Source organism: Equus caballus, chromosome 2, assembly GCF_041296265.1.
Source record: "Equus caballus isolate H_3958 breed thoroughbred chromosome 2, TB-T2T, whole genome shotgun sequence".
Classification (NCBI taxonomy): domain Eukaryota; kingdom Metazoa; phylum Chordata; class Mammalia; order Perissodactyla; family Equidae; genus Equus; species Equus caballus.
The window spans coordinates 18,405,084-18,424,028 of record NC_091685.1 but is presented as its reverse complement, the minus strand read 5'-3'; the positions used below and the strand labels follow the sequence as shown (position 1 = coordinate 18,424,028).

Sequence of the window (18,945 nt, the reverse complement as noted above, 5' to 3'; positions counted from 1 at the left end):
ATTTTAAACTTTGTAGTATCCAATTCTACCACTAGAGAATTGAAACCTTAAGTTACTTTCCAAGCATTTTGATCACCTTTGCTTATAAGACCTATAGAAAGTAGAAAAAGTTATTGATCTGTCAAGTGTTCATTCCAATTAAGCATAACTATGTACAGAGCAGTGACCTCATTACGGAGTTAGGTGACTACTAAAGAAGGGAGTACAGTGCTTGTTCTCAGGAAACAATTTTTTTAGCTGGTGGAGAGCAAGAGCAATAGAAGTTACTAATTTAAAGAACTCAGGCTCAACAACAAACAAACAACCCAATTAAAAAATGGGCAAAGGCTGGGGCCAGCCCAGTAGCGTAATGGTTAAGTTCATGTACTCTGCTTCCGTGGCCCGGGGTCCACCTGTTCGGATCCTGGGCGTGGACCTATGCACCACTTGTCAAGCCATGCTGTGGCAGCATCCCATATAGAAGAACCATGTACTACACACTGGGGCTTTGGGGAGGAAAAACAAAAAAATGGGCAAAGGATCTGAACATTTTTCCAAAGAAGATATACAGACGGCCAACAGGCACAGGAAAAGATGCTCAAAATCACTAATTATTACTGAAACGCAAATCAAAATTACAACGAGATATCACCTCACACCCGTCAGAATGGCTATAATTAAGACAAGAAACAACAAGTGTTGGAGAGGATGTGGAGAAAAGAGAACTCTCATACACTGCTGGTGGGAATGCAAACTGGTGCAGCCACTATGGAGATAGTATGGAGTATGGAGAGTCCTCAAAAATTAAGAATAGAACTACCATATGATCCAGCTATTCCACTTCTGGATATTTACCCAAAGAATATGAAAACACTAATTTGAAAAGATATACACACGCGTATGTTCACCACAGCATTATTCACAACAGCCAAGACTTGGAAACAACCTAAGTGCCCATCAATGGACGAATGAATAAAAAAGATGTGGTGTGTACACACACACACACACACACACTCTCTGGAATACTAGTCAGCCATAAAAAAAAGATGAAATCTTGCCATTTGTGACAACACGGATGGACCTTGAGTGTATTATGCTAAGTGAAATAAGTTAGAGAGAGTGAAATACCGTATGATTTCACTCATGAATGGAAGATAAAAACAACAGCAAACAACTACATAGACAAAGAGAACAGACTGGTGGTTACTGAGGGGAAGCAGGGAAGGAGGAAGGCAAAAGGGGTTATAGGCACATGTGTACAGTGACAGATGGCAATTGACAGACTGGCAATTAGATTTTGGGTGGTGAACACAATACAGTCTACACAGAAATCGAAATATAACGATGTACACCTGAAATTTACATAATGTTATAAACCAGTATTACCTCAATAAAAAAAATAACACCGAGCAATTCAGAACAAGAAAAAAAAAGAACTCAGAGGTAGAAGGGCCCCAAAAAGCCATTCTTACTGTTTCATTGAAGAATTGAAAAACAGAAGGCATAGAGAGTTTTAAGTGTGACACACACAAAGTTAGTGGCAGAGTTAGGTCTAAAACTCCTATCTTAGAAAATCACAACCAAGGAACGTGCACTGTAACTGTGATACCAATGGAAGGAAAACTCACCGAGGCGAGCAGAGGCCGAGGCCAAGGCCCCACTGTCAGGGCCGCGCTTCCCTGCTGCCCTTTGCCACTTAAAAGCACAGCTGCCAAGAAGGGAGGTCTGGCTGGCAGGGGCGGTGGGGTACAGCTACCCAGCAGGTGGAGTGAAACAACACCCAGACCTTTCAAGGTCTTTCTAAGACTATCTTCCTCCTGATTCTTACTATACAGTTTATATATTAAATGATCAGAAATCAAAGCCCCCAAATGGTTCCAACGTGGAGAAAGTCTCTCCTCCAAACCACCAACTGTCAGTCTCTGTAAATTGCCCACAGCCTCATCGCCATCCTGTCCTAGTTGTCCTCAGAATGTTCCTTTTCCATCACCAAGATCACAGTCATGTTTACCTAGAGAGACATCCTCCTGAACTTCATTACATACCAATAACATATGAAACACACATGACTTAAGATTTTTTCTCAAGTTCTTCTCCTGGCATTAGGAATCTGAACATGAGAGACACTGAAAGGACTCACCTGTTTCATAATCCAGAGGAATCTGAATATCTGTGATGTCTCCAAAAGGAATAAAAGCAGCATGAAGAACTTTGTCATCCACCTCCTCTGCCAGCCCACCTGCAAAGACAACAAGCACCTTCTGAACCAATGTCCTCCACCCTCTTGGTACAGCTGCTGCAACACTCTGTTAGCAAGACAGCCACAGGCCGGGGAAGAAGGGGTCCCCACAGTCTTTTGGCTATACAAAATGACACTCCTGGAGTGGCCTGGTGGCTGAGCAGTTAAGTTCGCACGTTCTGCTTCGGTGGCCCGGGGTTCGTCGGTTTGGATCCCGGGTGCAGATATGGCACCGCTTGGCAGGCCATGCTGTGGTAGGCATCCCACGTATAAAGTAGAGGAAGATGGGCACGGATGTTAGCTCAGGGCGAGTCTTCCTCAGAAAAAAGAAAAATGACACTCCTCTCCCCATCCCTCTTCAGATCTACATCTAGCGCCCAGTTACTGTAACAGCTTCACTGCCTCCAGTTTCTGTGTCTCCTCTATACAGTCACTAGAATTACTCCATCATTCTACATCTGACTACATCACTGTCCGGCTTAATATTCTCCAAAAGCTCACGAATGCCCACAAGACCAAGTTCCTCAGCATGGCATATGAGACCTTCATTACCTGAGCACTGCCCACCTCTCCGGCCTCTTTTCCCCTTGCTTCCCCAACGCCAACTATGTGCCCCCAAGTGCTGGACTACTTCCCCACTCTAGGCTTTTGCTCTTGCAGCTCTCCACCCAGGAGCAGCCCTGCTCCCGCCCTGGCTGCCTAACTCCTGATCTTTCAAACCCAGCTCTGGCCTCAGCGCCTCCGGGCAGTTTGCCCTCACCTTTCCCCAATCCTCGTCAAACCACCACATCGTAGTGCTCACCAACCCGCACAGTGAAGCTGTTTCCTTAATTCCCCAGCTTCTTCTTCATCTAAGGGGCCAGAGCTGCGGCGTTTGCGGAACGACTGGGCGTGCGAGTTTGCGTTGGGGTCTGAGGTCACAATAACAGATCTCACCACCTCTCTGGGTCCAGGGTCAGAGGGGAAAGGGCTCTAGACAGCGCTAGGTAGAACCAGCAAAGCCGTCAGGCCGCGGGCGCCGTCCGCAGGCTGCGGGGTAAAGCCCAGCAAGAGACCCGGCTGTGCCCCCTCACGCCGCCTAGGGCCGCACCCAGACCCCGCCGCCCACAGCCCACAACCTCCACTCGATCGACCCCCGGCTCGTGAAGACCCCACGCCGGCTCACCCACGTACAGCACCCTCTTGGTGGCAGCCATCTTGCTCTCAGCTCTTCCGCCGGAAGCCAGCAGCCGGGCCCCGCCCCCTCCCTGCCCCCTCGGCCGAAGGCGCAGACGCCCGCACCGCCTGGGCGCTGCGGGGCGTGGGGCGCGGGGCAGCCGGGCGTTAAAAGAAAATAAACAGTCCACGGTCGCATGAACTGCGGCCGTCAGGAAACAGGGGAATCTACTTTAGACTGGGCCTTTAGATCAGTTACTTAAGGTGAGACTAGACCCTTAAGGAAAAGGGGGAGCCGGCCAAGAGGCAAGAACCAGGGGAGAACATTCCAGGGAAAGGGACACCTGGGTAAGGCCCGGAGGAAGGACAGCCTGCCAAGTTTCGAGAAAGGGAAAAAGGAAGTGCTGCTGGAGGGCAGGGAGGGCAAGTCGACTGGGTGACCTTGGCCAGATTATGGTCGTTTTCAGGTCTAAAGGGACACAAAACCCTTAGGACTTCAGCACTTGTTCGCTACTGTCACTCAGACCTATCTCCTGAGCCTTTTCCCATTGCCACAGGAAAGCTTAGTTGCAGAATCTGGGCAACTGGATATGCTGACTTGCTTGCAGGATAAATTGGCAGTAAGAAAGAGAGGGGACTGAGACCCCAACCAACACAGTCCAAGACAGGAGAGGCCAGGCTCTGCATCTCTCACCATACATCCTTGCAACACGTCAACCCCACCCTGTACCCCAGCTTTCCTGTGCCAGACTCAAGGTCTTTTCTGTTCCCAATATAAGGGTCCTCCCACAACAGAATGCAGTGAGACAGTTCTGCACACCTTACTAACACAAAATAGTCTGCTTATAACCATCAGGAAAGGACGATAAACTATACAGAACTTCATTTGACTCTACATCCTAAACTTACTTCCAGTAAAAACTGGAATTTATAGAATAAAATGGTGGTCAGAGGAAAACATAAGACAGAGGCAGTTTTATGGAGGTTTTTTTCTTTATTGAGAAACTTAAGACTTGGGTACATCAAATAAAACCAATTTCTGGGGGGAAAAAATCAAAACCCACAATAGAAAAAAAAAAAAACGTTAACACTGTCTGGGCCATGGCAGAACCCAGAGAATATATTCTCTTAATTGAAAAATTCTAGGTGCTTCATAATTGACCTTTTGATACAAAATGACCTATTAAATTTGCAATTTGTGGTTCGTGGTGTTGAGGTCCATAGGACAAGCTAGGAAGTCTTCAAACCTTGAGCTGAATTCCATTAAGGGGTTATTTGGCTTTGAAATCCTGAAAAGAAAAGTATCAACACACATACATAATCAAAAGACCCTCAGGGATTCACTGAAATCTCTGGCTGATAAAAGAAGGAATTATAGAGCAGAGTTTCTCAACTTCAGTGCTTACTGACTTTTGGCCCAGATAATTCCATTAGGGTTGTCCTGTGCATCCCAGGATGTTTAGCAGCATCCCTGGCCTCTACCCACTAAATGCCAGTAACACAATCCCAACTGTGACAACCAAAATGTCTCTAGACATTAGCAAATGTCCCCTGCGGGGGCACCCCTGATTAAAAACAACTGACTTCTGAGGCTAACTACTGTCTATAAAGCTCCCCCCTCCACCGTTCCTGGGTATCCTGTACTCAAAGCTTCTGTGGTTTTCTTGCTTAAGCTCCAAATGACAGGGCTCAGACCCTTGACAAGGGGCCATGGCTATGCCAATCAACCCCTACCAACACACCAGCTCTGGCCCTTACCACATGCTCTTTCTCCTTGCCTCTGCTCATTTGGTTCCCTCTCTCCATCTGGAAGCACCCACCAGTTCTTGCCACAAGTCCTAGTTAAGCTTCAGTCACCCAAGTCCCTGCAGACAGATGTCATGGCCCCCAAGTCCAGAAGTCAACTGCAACACTCACACTGAAACTGTAGTCAGATGTGACTGTCTCTCCCCCTTTGACACCAAGGCCTGTGGCCTGCTGTGTTCCCAGAGCTAAGCAGTAGCTGCACACACAGCTAACCTCACCAACCTCAAGCCAAACCAGGGAGATGCTCATAGAAATAAGGCTGTGGGATGTGATTATGACAACGCCTTATATCCGTCATTATTCCAGACCAACAAGGTGATTCCTGAGAAAGATCCAACCAGGTGCTCTTGTCGTTTGCTCCTTATAATTTACAACCTGTACTCCTCTCTTCTCCATATTAACTCACCTAGATGACAGGAAAAAAATCCAGGTGCCAGCCTGCCCAAGTTACCAGGTTAAGTGGCAGAAACATGGTTCTGTACACAGCCCCTAATCTTTTAGGAAGATATTTGCAAGTCAAAACCATTGCAGAAAACAAGAATAGCCAAACATACGGTTTTTCCTTGTCTAGGAGGTAGCAGCAGCGACAGCGCCCACCTTCTGGGCAGCTTCCTTCTTGGCGTGATGAGCCTGCAGAACCGCCACAGCTTCATCCACCTGTGAGAAATCTCCAGGGGCTCAGTGACATCTGAGGAGAGCCCCTCCCACCCCTCTCTGGTGCCGACCACTTTCCCAAATACCACACCCCAGCCGCCCTCAAATCACAGGCGAGGCCCAAGAAGGTCATGGGGCAGCAGACCTTTCTCTCTGCTGCTCCCAGGTGTCCGAGGCCGCCCCTCGTCCTCCCGAGCTGAGTGAGCGAAGCCCCAGGGTCAGAGAAGCAGCTCACCTTGGAGCGGAGCGACTCAGGGGACTCTAGCATGTGCAGCAGCTCAGAGTTGTCGATCTCCAGCAGCATCCCTGTAATCTTTCCAGCCAGGTTTGAATGCATGGTCTGTATGAGCGGGAACAAACGTTCTCCTGTGGGAAGAGATTTCATTAAAAAGCAGGTGAAATCCCAGTAAAGAGTGGACCTGGTGTCCAGGTCAGTACCAGGCTCTGGCCCCCTCTTCCGCAAGCACGTGGGTCACTCACCCAGCATCTGCTTCTGTTCCTGGGGGGGTGCTGCAGCCAGCATGGAGGCGGTCAGGGGCTCCTGCCCCTGCACGTGGACCGCCGGCTGGGGTGCCTGGGAACCAGAAGCAACGGGTCAGCACCAAGGAAAGGACACTTGACGGTGATCAAGAGCCTGACCACTTAACATCTGAAAGTCTACTACATGAAAGAGGAGATGGAGGTGGATGTCCTTGCTGTCAAGGAACTACTTTCAGTCTTGGGGGTTTGAGGGGGTCAGGTGAGGAAGAGAGTCATGTAGTTTACCAACTATAGTAAAATGGCATGCTATTCAAAGGAAAGGAAAACGAATAAGAAAAACCTAAAACGCTTGACAACCATCTATCAATTAATTTTAATTTACTCAAGTTATAATGGTCATAATTTACCCAAGGTTACCCAAGAATTTGAAGCCTTGTTAATAAATAAGGTGCAGTGAACATTCGTACATGTAGCCCTTTCCTGAAAGTTACCATTTTCCTTTAGAGTGAATTCCCAGTAGAGACTGGGTCAAAGGGTATAAATACCAAAACACTTATAATTACATCCCACATTACCTTTATTGTACCAAATGTCTTTATTGTATCAAAGGCCTGATAACTGTCAACATGTAATGTCAATGCCAGTCACAGCCCTAAAAGTAGGGCCTTCTAGGAAGAAAATACTTCACAGAGAATCAAGTTCCAGGAAATCTCCCACTTACAAAGCAGTTTACGGACCACAAGGCTGAGTGTGGTTCCTCCAGGCAAACTGCCACTGAGCTTTGCAATAAACTACTTGTATCTTAGCTTGCCTGAGGGAAACAGCTCTAGAGATAACAAGTTCCATCTTAGAAAATCTGAGATCTGGTTCCAACTCCCCACCCCAACTTAAGTCGGAAGCTGAACTTCTCATCTATAAGATGAAGTTCTCTCCTGCCTTAATGTACCAATGATCTTGCAGAGTAGCGAAGGATCAACTAGGCCAGAGGATGTGAAAAGCTCAAAAAGCTGAGTGAGCACACATGTAAAAAGGAGAAAAGCACTGGCTGTCTCCTCTGGGGCACTTCTGAGTAAACTGTTATCAGGAAGAACAATTTCAAACCCCTCTCTCCCACTACAAAGCCCCTGCAAGGGCAGTGTCACCGCACAGGACATGGCACCCTGACATAGAGCAGGTATTTAATACCTGTGGAAGGAAGCAAAGCAAGGCATCTTTTCAATCACACGGAAACAGGGAAAATCCTCTTAGCATTCTGTTTGGTGGACCTCACCTGCAGAGGCTGTATGGCAGGGTGAGGGCTGCGGACACTGGATGCGTATTTGTAAGGTGCAACAGCCCGAGGGGCAGCGGCAGCAACAGCAGCACGAGGTGCTAAGTTCTGCACAGCTGTGGGAACACCTTAGGAAAATAACAAATAAAATTAAAGCCCATCAGCCTGGGCAAAGGCCCGTCAAATCCCATCTTTCCCCGTTCTGTGTGCATCCAATACCACCTCCAGACTGGCAGCTGTCAGTCAGCCCTTGCTGGGCGGCACCAGCCCCACCAAAGTCCATAGCCAAGCGGTCCGGGCACTCAGACCCTACAACAGACCAGCAAATGCACATCAGTGTTGGCAGCAGATGTCCAACTGGCCACGTCCCACGGAAGGAGCAATTCCAAAGCACGTTCACAACACATCACACATGGGGCAACTACTGCTACTTTCAAGGAGCAGCCAACAGATAACATACAACTCTTTCCACCACTCGGAATACAAGACATATTCTGTAAAAAAGTTTCCTTCTATCTTCCAACCCCACCCAAAAGAACAGGCTGCCTCTGTAGTCATTCAACAAACTTCTACAACTAACCTTTTTCACATGAGTCACCGATGAGAAAAGAATCTTAAAAGAAATACTCCTAGAATTTATATTGTTTCTCTGCTCCATAAGTACCTACCTAAGCACACAGCTGAGATTACACAACCAGGACTCAAAAAACATGATGAGCTCAACAAACTGACCAACCCTGGGCAGAGCCTAGTCGTCCTGACTCCCTCCTCCCCGGGCCACGCTTCTCAAGGCCAGTTTGCTCACCGACTCTCTGAGCGGTAGTAGGGAGGCCACGAGAGGCCGGAGCATTACCAGTTGGAGCCAGATGGCGAAGAGTTGGACGAGGCCCAGATTGGCGTATAGCACTTGGCATTCCTTGGAAGCCTGGTGAAAGACAGAGGTTGCACATCACTGATGAACAATGTGGACCAGAACCTAGGCTGTGCCTCCCAGGGGACAGGGAGGAGGGGCGGGGGAGGCCAGGACAGGTATATCCTGGGCGATCACATGACCATTCCCCACCACCTACCTTGAGGTCTCCCACCTTGCTGCCAGCGTGGATTAGGCCTCATCTGTGCTAACTGGTTAGGTGTATAATATGGAGGTCTTCCCTGAGCCTGTAAGAAAGCGCAGCCAAACCCTTTTACTTTAAGGACTGGAACCCACATTAGAGAACTAGCTCATCTCACCTCACTTCCAGGCCCTATGCTATCTGTGTGGGATAGAGCTGCTCTCTACTCAAAAGCTGACGGGGTCAGTTACTGGGGATTCTTTTACTCTACACCTACCACTGTGTGTATGTGACCACGAATAAGTCCTTCCTCATTTTACTGGAAGGGTCTCTACACGGACATTCTAGAACTCTGATATCCAAAAAGCCCTCTCCCTGACCACTGCAGACTGCAGGAGCAGCTGTCAGTGGGCAGGCTCTGAAGGGCCATGAACACACAGCAGACCCACCTGTGGAACTGCTGGCACGAAGTAGCCACCAGCTGCAGGCTGGAACTGATTTAAGATGGCATTGGCAGGGAGTGCTCTCATCCCAGCTACTCGCTGCATATACTGGTTGGTCAGGTGAGCCTTTCTCTCTTCCTTCCTCTGGGCCAGGGCAACATACAGTGGCTTGGAGCCCACGATGCGTCCATTCATTTCAGTGACTGCTTTAGTTGCCTCTTCCGGAGATGAGAAGCAGACAAAGCCGAACCCTTTGCTTCTCCCATCCTCCAGCATTACCTACAAGAGGAGACCAGCTACTTAAGACAAAGGTGTCTGTGTGTTTGGGGGGAGAGGGAGGGGCAACTATTAAGAGCCAGAAAACCTGGGTTCTGCTGCAAGAGTTACCAAGTCTGGGTCAGGGGTTCTCAGCCCTGTCCCAGGATGTACCCCAGACCAATTAAGCCACAGCCACTAAGGGAAGGACCAAGGCATTTTCTTTGTTAGATCCCCAGGTGCTTGAAAGTTCCCAAACCCTACGACACGGCTAAATGGTTAAACCAGGAACCCAAAGGTGCTTCCTAACACCCAGAAGCACAGCTATCTCTGAATCCCAAAAGCCATCTGGACGGCAGCGTCAAGCAATTTATTTGTAGACCTCATCTGCCCAATGTCTTGGTGAACAAAACTTCAGTAAGCTCTTACCAGGGTTAGGATATGCTTTCGAAGCACATGTGGGGAAGGAGTTATAAAACACTGACTGCCACCATTAATTCAATGGGAATAACATAGCAGGACGACCAGTGGGGAGAAAGGCAGCTAGAGTCTAGTTCCAGCCCTGCCACGTCTAGGCTATCCAACCTGACACATCACTTGCTTGCCCTCTCTGAGCCTCACGTCCATGACACACTCTAAGGCAAACAGCTACAAAGCCACATGTGTACTGGTTCAGGCAGTCTTTCCACATACAGTTAAGTCATTCACAAATGGCTTTTTTCTTACCTAAAAAGGTTATTGATTGCTTTCTCTGGCCTACCTCCTCAGAAGCGTCGGTAGCAACATAACTAGGGGTGCTTGGCACCTTTTTGTGTTTTAGCTCACTGTCTGGAGAGCCTTCTGAAGTGGAGGACATGGAAGTCAAGATGTGTATCAACGCAACAACTCTACCAATGAGGTGGGCCAGTAAGGTGTGTGAAAAATAAGTGACATCATAATCTTGAAAATGGTGCCTGTGAAACTTCAAGATACGGTTCTTTTGCTCTCTTCTTGCACATGCCAACTTGACTACTCTGCTGGTAGGAGAGACTATTATTCCTCACACTGACGGAGGCCAGACAAAGGGGAGATGAGAGAGAAGGGGCCAGGAAGCGGGAAACTCCATGGGGTGGACCCTGGCCAACTCCCTGCTACGACTGATAATGCTCCAAGGCTGTGCGTAACTTAAGCTAAGGGCCAGGGCAGGGCCACTAAGTCTTTTTTTTTTGAGGAAGATTAGCCCTGAGCTAACTGCTGCCAAGCCTCCTCTTTTTGCTGAGGAAGACTGGCCCTGAGTTAACATCCGTGCCCATCTTCCTCTACTTTATATGTGGGATGCCTGCCACAGCATGGCGTGCCAAGCAGTGCCATGTCCGCACCCGGGATCCGAACCAGTGAACCCCAGGCCGCCGAAGTGGAACGTGCGCACTTAACCACTGTACCACCAGGCCAGCCCCTCGCCAAGTCTTTATTGGCCCACTTGGCCTCCTGTCTCATGACCAGAAGATGCTGTGACATCTGCTGCACCTCTGCTGAGCAGGGCTAGCATTTGTATCAGCTATGACCCAAAACTTTCAGATGTCATCAGTTCCCTCCCAAAGCACTAAGGACACGCAGTACACCATCCTCATGTGACCAGCATTCTCTTGCTCAAGGACTCAAATTCTTTATCTTTAAAATGGGGTTCATACTTACTCACCCTAACTCAGTTGATACGATTTTCAAAGAAAACCAAGCAAATGATGCACATTGTAAAACACGGAAAAACCAAATTCCTGATCCCCTTTCCTCCTTTATAAAACCAGGATGGAAGTTCCCAACCCCAGTCCCAAAGTCCTCAAAATATCTTCCTTCAAGGAGAGAGTGTGGCAGAGTTGTAGAGACAGGCCCCAAGACAAATGGAAAACAACCCGTCTGGATTTCCTCTGCTCATACTGTAGCACCATCTGTCCCCACACCAGCACAAAGCAGCAAAGAATGGGAAAGATTCAGGTGCTCTGGAGGGTCAGCAGGGAGGACAGGGTCAGATTCATCGCCATACCCCAGTGCTGGGGAGACAGTGCAATATTAACCTAATGAAAGGCATCCTCCAGAGGATACACTCAGACGGGTAACTGAATGCCAGGAGGAATTTACTAGAATAATGTGGCAGATACACTCAGAAATAAACACAATTTAGATCCTATTCCCTCAGAGAAAGAATGTCAATAAAGCTCCAAATGATAACTACTTCTGCTTTTGATCCCAAAATCTCAGTATAAAATACCTTAGCACTGGTGATCGATCCAAAAGGAGAAAACTCTTTCCTTAACTTCTCATCATCAATGGTGTCATCCAGGTTCTTAATGTAGAGATTTACCCCCTGAAGCAAAAGAATCACTATTAATTACACCTCAATATACCCCATATATTCTCTAAGACAGGATCTCAAAGTGTGGTCCCCAGACCAGCAGCATTGGCATCTTTGGGTACTTGTTAGAAATGGAAATTCTCAGGCCAGAACCCAAACCTAATACATCAAACTCTAGGGCCCAGCAATCCGTGTTTTAACAAGCCCCGCAGGGGATTCTGCTGGCGGCTCAAAGCTGAGAGACGACTGCCTTAAGACTCTGATAGGAGCCATCGATGTAAGTCACGCGCCATAGCCATCCTCCTCACAGCTGCTCTGGCTGACTGCTCACACTGGCAGGGTTCTCCTTGCTGCCATTCCAAATGAAGGGGTATCACTTAAGTAAAAGAACCCTACACGACTAAGAACAGACTGATGTTGCCAGAACAGAGTCCCTAAATGAACAAATCAATCTCTTGTCCTTGTTCTAGAATCACTGCTGTATCTTGTAGGTATATCCTTTTAAACTTAATGATCTTTGTAGAAATGAGAGGAAGAGCAGAGTTCAAGTCCCCAAAGAGAAAGCCTACTAAACATAAGGCGCTTTGCAAATATTTCACAGTAAAACCCTACTGGTAGGCTGTGCCAAGACCACTTCTCACCTGATATCGACTAATTCTCTCCTGTTTCAGCTGTTCAAATTTCCGTTTTAACTCAGCCTGCCGTTCCACTTTCTTCTGTGCACGGCCTACAAAAATGACTTTCCCACTGATTTCTTTTCCATTCATCTCTTCCACAGCCTAAAGAGGAAATACATGTCTTTAAATCAAGAGGCAGCGGACTTGCTCTGAGGTCTGTAAATCCCACCAAATATTCTGAAAGTATATTTCCTACAGGGCTAAAAACTAATTTCATTCTGTCTCTGAAGCCAACTCAGCAAATCCAAACTTCCTTATCAGTAAAGTGGGGTTAATATTTAAATGGGTAATACTGGTCCAGATGATATAGGGAAAAAATAGTACAGCTGTACAAATATAAGAATGGTAGACACGAGCCCAGCTTGATAATCTGTCACTAAATTTCTCAGGTTCTCTTGTGGGTATTAAGTGATATACATTGAAGGCCTAGCACAAAGCTTCACCCACAAGTAGCCGCTGTGCTGTTATTAGCAGCCCTGTGGCCCTTAGCTCCCTCACCTATGAATGGGAACAAAAATCTGTCCTGTTTCAACCTAGAGGATAAAACCGCTGAGGCGGCAGATATGTGCCAAGAGCTCTGAAAACAGTCAAATATCCCTCAAGAAGACAATTCCAGAGCACAGTGACTGCATCACTACAGATACTCAGATAATTCCTGCTCCACTCCACGTGCTGGCCCTGCACACACTCTGGGGCCACTTCCTACCAATTTTCCCCAACCTTGTGGTACTCTCACCTTATTGGCATCCTCGTGTTTTTCATAACTCACAAAGCCAAATCCTTTGGATTTCCCACTGGGATCTCTCATCACCTTGACACTTAGGGTCTTACCTATTACCAAAGGACAGAACTATTAGTAACACCACTCTACCACAGCTCAAGGAACGAAGGCTTCTCTAGGAACCCACTTGACACACACCTATTGTTGAACCCAGATGGACTCTAAGAAAGCGGCACCATGCCCGGCCTTCTAATTCTGACCAAGCTGCTGAGATGGCCTTGGGGATGGGACAAGGTAGGATGAAGCCAGGAGCCAAGGCCTGGAGTCTATTCCTATCTACCCTGTGACCTCTGTCATGCAAGATATTTTACTTCTGGGTCTGGGTGCTCTCATATCTTAAATAAGTAAAAAGAGATGAATTCCAGGTCTGGTGGACAGTGAAAGGGGACACATGGGGCAAAGGACCCTACTTACCAAACTGGCTGAATAGCTCTTTCAGACTCTCATCATCCACCTCTTCCCCAAAGTTTTTTATGTAAACATTGGTGAATTCCTTGGCTTTGGCTCCAAGCTCAGCTTCTCGCTCTTTTCGAGACTTGAATCTGCCCACAAACCTAAAAGGAAACCATGAAAAACAGTGATCATCCAGAGGAACAAAACCCAATTTCCAGGGGCCCAAAGGAATGCAGGTTAAAGGCTGACAGGAGAGGTTAAAACACGAGTCCCCATCCAACCACCAGGAGACCAAGCTCAGAGACGCCCCAACTCCCCAGCAGAAAGAGAAAGAGGCAAGACTGTCCTGCAAGGACCAGCCCCAGGGCTCCTGGCTCAGACCAGGGCTACTCCTACCACATCACACTGCCTTCGTGCAGAAACCTGATGACCATGTTTTTAAAACGTTCATTTCTGTACATCTATGTAAATGCATAGAAAAGGTCTGGAAGGATACAAACCAAACTGTTAACAGTGGTTAATCCTAGCAGTGAGATTGCTGAAGTGAACTAAGAGGTGGCCTCTGCTTTTTCAGTTTACTCATTTTGGTGTTGTTTATACTTCATAGAAAAATGTATCCATGCATCGAAAGTCTTTAGATTTCTTTCTAGTGATCTCTTTGGAAGACCTGACCACTGGGCACATACACATGATCGATGCAACCCATCCCAAGGTCTGCTCAACAACACAAAGGACAGAAATAAGTTTTGCTTATGATAGCCACGTCTTACTGTCCCTTCTGCTCTCCTTGCGTGGCTTAGCTAAGATCCCCCTCTCTATTCTGTCATAACCACATCAAAGCAACAAGGTCTATTATGAATAGTGTCTTTTGCAATGAGATGAGATTTTTTTCATTGTAACCAAATTAAGTATTACTGTGGAGCCAGCCTTATATTAGAAAGCCACTGAGTCATAAGTTAGCCAAGTGGAGATCTGGGGACAATTTGGCATCAACCTCTAGCGAGTGACCCCACGGACAGACCTGAGTCACAGGAAGGCCGAGGTCACACAGCTAATATACAGCTCCTGGTCAGTCCAGGGCCCTCTCCACTCTGCCGCTGGCCAAGACCCCTGCTCAGAGTGGGCTTGGAGCTGCCTTCCAGTCAGCCCCAGTTGCTGATGCCCACAAAACCCACGGACGGATGCTTTTAAGGGAGAGGCGGCAGGCAGGCCATGGCTTGGGCAGGAAGCCCACCTTGGCGAGTCAAAAGGGCTGCCACAGCTCGGGCAGGGAGACTCACCAGCCCTGGAGTGGAGAGGTAGGAGCAGGCCACACTTGGGCCGAGAGAACCAGTAGCCGCCTTGTGTGTGCCAGTTAATACCGAGGTGGGGCCACGGCTGGCTCATGCGATGGTTGTTGCTCCAGACTGGGACACTCACACTTTGCGGTCATTGAGGAGCATGCCGTTCATCTTCTCGATGGCCTTGTCGGCAGCCTCTTGGGTCTCGAAGTGGACAAAGGCATAACCCTTAGAGCCGTTCTCATCACACACCACCTGTCAAAGACAAGGCAGCCACTTTAGTGCCACTGGCCAGCTCCAGAGTTGAGAACCACGTGGTCTCCTACTCAGGGCCTCCTGTTCTGAGGCCTCTAGCCTGTCCATGGTCAAAATGCAGAAGACCACAGCAGCTAAGCTTTTTCTAACAGGTAGCACAGCAGACGGCAGCCATTATTAGGCTGCTTCTATCCAAATGTTTTCTTATTTCATTCAAAAACATTTAGTGATCTGGGAGCAACACCATGGTCTGCAGAAAGATGAACCATTTTCCAAGCTCACAACAGAATTTCAGTCTAGTGTGGAGTCAGACATGCAAACCACTGCCACACAAGTTGTACAAAATTCTCCACATCAACAGGTGCACAGAAGGAAGAGGGTGAATTTATGCTTCCAAAATGACTGAGTACAGCTTCCTGGAAACCAGAGGCATGCTCTGGTCCTCTCCTCCCCCACCTCTCCACCCCCACCCAAAAGAGAAACCTTCTGATGCCTTCCAAAACTAGAAAACAGGAAGGATATTTCAGGCAAAGGGAAGAATCAACGAAGACACAGAAGCACCTGCTGGTTATGCTGGGTTGTGGCACGAGACCAGCTAGAGGGAACTCTTAGGCTTCAGAGCCATTCCCAGCATTTTGAAAAACCATACCCTGCCACCCAATTCTAGGGCAGTTCCCCATTTAGCATTTGTCTTGTTTTCAGGATTCCATAATCATTCTGCTGAAATCATTTAATCAATGTTTACCTTGCAGGACAGAATGTTTCCAAAAGCAGAGAAAGTATCATAAAGTGCCTTGTTATCTATAGATTTGTCCAGGTTCTTGATGAAGACGTTCCCCACACCAGATTTTCTCAAAGAGGGATCCCTCTGAGACCACATGATCCGGATTGGCTTTCCCTTAATCACATCAAAGTTCATGGTATCCAAGGCCCGCTCGGCTGCAAGAGAAAGACACAGTTCAGTCAAGAAGAGAAAACCTTACCTCCCGCAGGTGACTGCCACCATCCCAGGAACAAGGACTCCAGGGCTTTTCAAGGTAATGCATGATAAAAGGCAACTCTATTAAAATTAAAAGGCATCAGATTCCTCTAGCCAGTGTTGGTACTGAGGGTAGACAAGTTCTAGCCAATGATTCTGATTCATGGCGGGAAGTCCCAGACCCTCTGGGTCTGCATCCTTGTTGGGAAAGGGGGTTAGGCAAGACATGCTCAAGAGCCTTATGGGACCAGGAAAATGATAATACCTTACATTTGACTAAGCTTTATCATTTATAAAAGACTCTGCAGCCTACCACCCACCATGAAGCAGGTGGGACAAGAGAAATCATCCATTTTATAAAATGAACAAACTTATGTTCAGGATGGGTCAGTGGTGCAGCTAACTAGTGATTAAAAAACGAATACCAGATTTTCTATTATCTTTCAGTGAGGTATTGCATTGAAGTTACCAACTAGCTGCCCTTTAGTCTACAATGCAGCTGCGAGACAAATGGCAAAACAAAATCTGTGAGCAAAGGATTGGGGAAAATGTGTCAGCCCAGTTTCTTGTATTTTCAATTTCTGAGAACAGAAATTGACTCAGAAAAAGCCTCAATCATCAAAATGATAAATACTAATGGTCACACATGTAAATGTTCTTTGTATTATCAGGACAAGGAGGAGGAAACTGCAACACCTTTCTCCCTAAGCAGACAGTGCAGGTGGGCCCTGTACCTGGCGATTTCCAGGCCTTCTGAAGACCTTATCTGAGTTGAATGGAATTCCAGGTCTTCAAACGCCTTAGTGCCCAACCAACTTCTCCATCCAGGGCCCTGGGATACCTCCTTAGCTTCCCAACCAAATCCACGTGTACACCATGGATTTAGAAGACCAGAAGCCAAAATATATCACCACCCGCCAGCAGGAACACTTCACTGGTACTAACAGGGACCCAGGGCTGGTGGCCCACTTCCCCTGACTTATACAATGCCATCACCCGGAATCTCCTCTATCCAGGGACTGGGGCTGTATTTCTCCCGCCTCAAGGCACCACCTTACTTCAAACAGGGACAAAATTCCCTAACTGGCCCTCCACAAGCTCAGCTGCCCAGTCAGCCAAGGGAGCGTCTCCTTTTCACTCAGTATTTCTAACCACCTTCCCGAGGTGGGCTCCTCAGTACGGGAGGTGGTCAGGGAAAGGGGAGCCAGGGCAGATCCATGTCAGGAAAAGTCCAGGTGCAGAAGAGGTCACTTGTGATGGCCAGCTGCGATCAGAGCCTGGGACCCCAAACTGTTTCATTAATTAGCAGTGAAGAAGCCCATTCCAACACAGCTCCTTGTCTATTTCCAGGCGGCGCTGCAGAAGGCAAGTCAGCTTAGCCTGACAAATCTCGCTGCACTTATTTATAGCAAGTAGAGGTCCTGCAGAGGTATGTGTTGGCAGACACACTGACCAATGGCTTCTGCTCCTATCTCTAAGTGACAGGACTTTTGTTCAGAAGAGTCAAGGAGGCAGGCAACAGCCAATGGACCCACTACTCCCAGCTAAAAAGGCCACACTCAGCCACCTCCTTTGTGCCCTGTGGCCAGACACAACTCAGCTCAGAGCACACTGAATCGATGGTAGCAGTGCCTGGTGTCTCTCAACAAGTCCAGTCCTGGGCAGGTGACATTCTCTGTGCTTCACGGACAGTGAACAAAGTGGGGACAAAAATAGGGACCCGGAGATCCTTTGCCATAGAATGGCTTGTTTCTCCAGTAATGGTCTCTACAGTTGTTCCCTTTTAATCTGGAGTCACGTGCAGCCCCTGATTAGGTTTCCTCTGGCCTCACTCCTGCCACGCCTGCAGCATACCTCTCCTCTGAGGGCTAAGGCCCCAATCTGGTCCGGCAGGGCACTGCACTGGCGGTCCCAGCTTAGCCTCCAACCTCCTGCAGTTCCTTCTCCTTCTCAGGAATCCTATTTTCTTCAGACGGGATGAAGGAACGGTTTCGCCAACTGGAAAGCACTGTTCACAGGTGAGGCAACGATCCTCACCAGCCCAGTGGATTTCCAAGCAGCACCTCCCCAAGACTAACTGGATACCCTTTCTCCACAGCACAGGGGGAGCTGGCCTGGCACCTGCAGCTCTGGCGGTGCTAACACAAGGGCCTGCTCAAGATGAACGCAGAGAATCGCTCCCCTGCTTCCCACCTGCCCTGAAAGATCCCTTAGCAGCACAAAACCAAAGGCTCTTAGTCCAGGATAAAGGTAGGGGGGGAGGCAGTGACCCTGCCATCACAAATTGTTGCAGGATTTGTGTTTCGACAGTCCTGCCTTTTTGGCAGGCCTCTGAGGGGCCTGAGCCCATGCCCACTGACCAGGCAAGGGTCTCTAACAGCCCAGCCCCACTGCAGCAGGACCACACACACACACAATGGGATGACGGTGACTTCCCTCTGATCCCATTTTACAGTCTCCTTGGGTTCCAACCCCACCGTCACCACTGATTAGCCCAAGGTCACCCAGTTAGCAAGTGGAAGCAACACTGAAACTCCGGTCACCTGATGCCAGGATCCTTGTTCCAAACCCCTGCATCCTGTTCCCCACTATGGCTCCCGTGGCAAGGTGCCGTCTTGATGCCCCCTCCGTGGGGGTGGGGACCTGCCTGGAGGCTGATTCCTAGGGTCCCCTGGGACCCCACGACCGTGTGGACATAGCTTCTACTCACCGTCAGCCGGCTGCTGGAAGTTGACGTAGGCATAACCCAGGGAGCGGCGGGTGATCATATCGCGGCAGACCCGGATGGACAGCACAGGCCCCGCAGGACTGAACTTTTCATACAGCATGGCCTCGGTGACGTCCGAGTGCAGGTCGCCCACGTACAGGGAGGCCATGGGGTAGCTGCTGGCTGCAGCGTTCATCTCCCCAGCCCCCAC

At 48.5% G+C, this 18,945-nt stretch overlaps 2 protein-coding genes and 1 non-coding gene across 25 annotated transcripts in view; all 3 read right to left on the bottom strand.

Moving 5' to 3' along the window:
* The window catches only part of LOC100054282 (peptidyl-prolyl cis-trans isomerase E), a 25,990-nt gene extending 21,577 nt beyond the window's left edge, over positions 1–4,413 (bottom strand). For 5 of the 12 annotated variants that reach the window (XM_070260413.1, XM_070260412.1, XM_070260414.1 and 2 more), the window contains exons 1-2: positions 3,392–4,413; positions 2,120–2,218 (exon numbers count right to left, since the gene is read on the bottom strand). In XM_070260413.1, coding sequence (XP_070116514.1) covers positions 2,120–2,218; positions 3,392–3,572 — 280 coding nt within the window. In that variant the 5' untranslated portion in view covers positions 3,573–4,413. Of the gene's footprint in view, positions 1–2,119; positions 2,219–2,978 lie in introns of all 12 variants that reach the window. The other 7 variants (XM_070260415.1, XM_070260416.1, XM_005607184.4 and 4 more) reach the window with 5 other exon arrangements.
* On the bottom strand, positions 4,348–18,945 carry PABPC4 (poly(A) binding protein cytoplasmic 4). 12 transcript variants are annotated; one of them, XM_070260406.1, is made up of 16 exons: positions 17,882–18,945; positions 15,794–15,987; positions 14,933–15,048; positions 13,535–13,674; positions 13,076–13,170; positions 12,304–12,441; positions 11,579–11,674; positions 9,085–9,357; positions 8,654–8,741; positions 8,389–8,508; positions 7,806–7,892; positions 7,584–7,711; positions 6,314–6,407; positions 6,069–6,199; positions 5,734–5,836; positions 4,348–4,662 (listed from the first exon to the last, which is right to left on the bottom strand). In XM_070260406.1, the coding sequence occupies exons 2-15, from the start codon at positions 15,965–15,967 to the stop codon at positions 5,747–5,749; spliced, it is 1,770 nt and encodes a 589-aa protein (XP_070116507.1). In that variant the 5' UTR covers positions 15,968–15,987; positions 17,882–18,945; the 3' UTR covers positions 4,348–4,662; positions 5,734–5,746. The 12 variants fall into 12 exon arrangements, with proteins under 12 accessions (XP_070116507.1, XP_003364451.2, XP_001503500.2 ...); XM_003364403.5 differs by having other exon boundaries at positions 18,738–18,931; XM_001503450.7 differs by having other exon boundaries at positions 8,437–8,508; positions 18,738–18,931.
* On the bottom strand, positions 11,174–11,308 carry LOC111772610 (small nucleolar RNA SNORA55). Its single transcript, XR_002806617.1, has one exon. It is a non-coding gene; the product is annotated as a small nucleolar RNA SNORA55 (small nucleolar RNA).

Excerpts from the sequence above, each read along its gene's own strand:
- PABPC4 (XM_003364403.5), bottom strand. The coding sequence starts at position 18,930 with ATGAACGCTGCAGCCAGCAGCTACCCCATGGCCTCCCTGTACGTGGGC. Across the intron at positions 13,675-14,932 it reads CTCCTCAATGACCGCAAAGT|GTTTGTGGGCAGATTCAAGT; the intron begins GTGAGTGTCCCA and ends GTTTCCTTTTAG. Across the intron at positions 5,837-6,068 it reads CTGAGTCGCTCCGCTCCAAG|GTGGATGAAGCTGTGGCGGT; the intron begins GTGAGCTGCTTC and ends GATTTCTCACAG.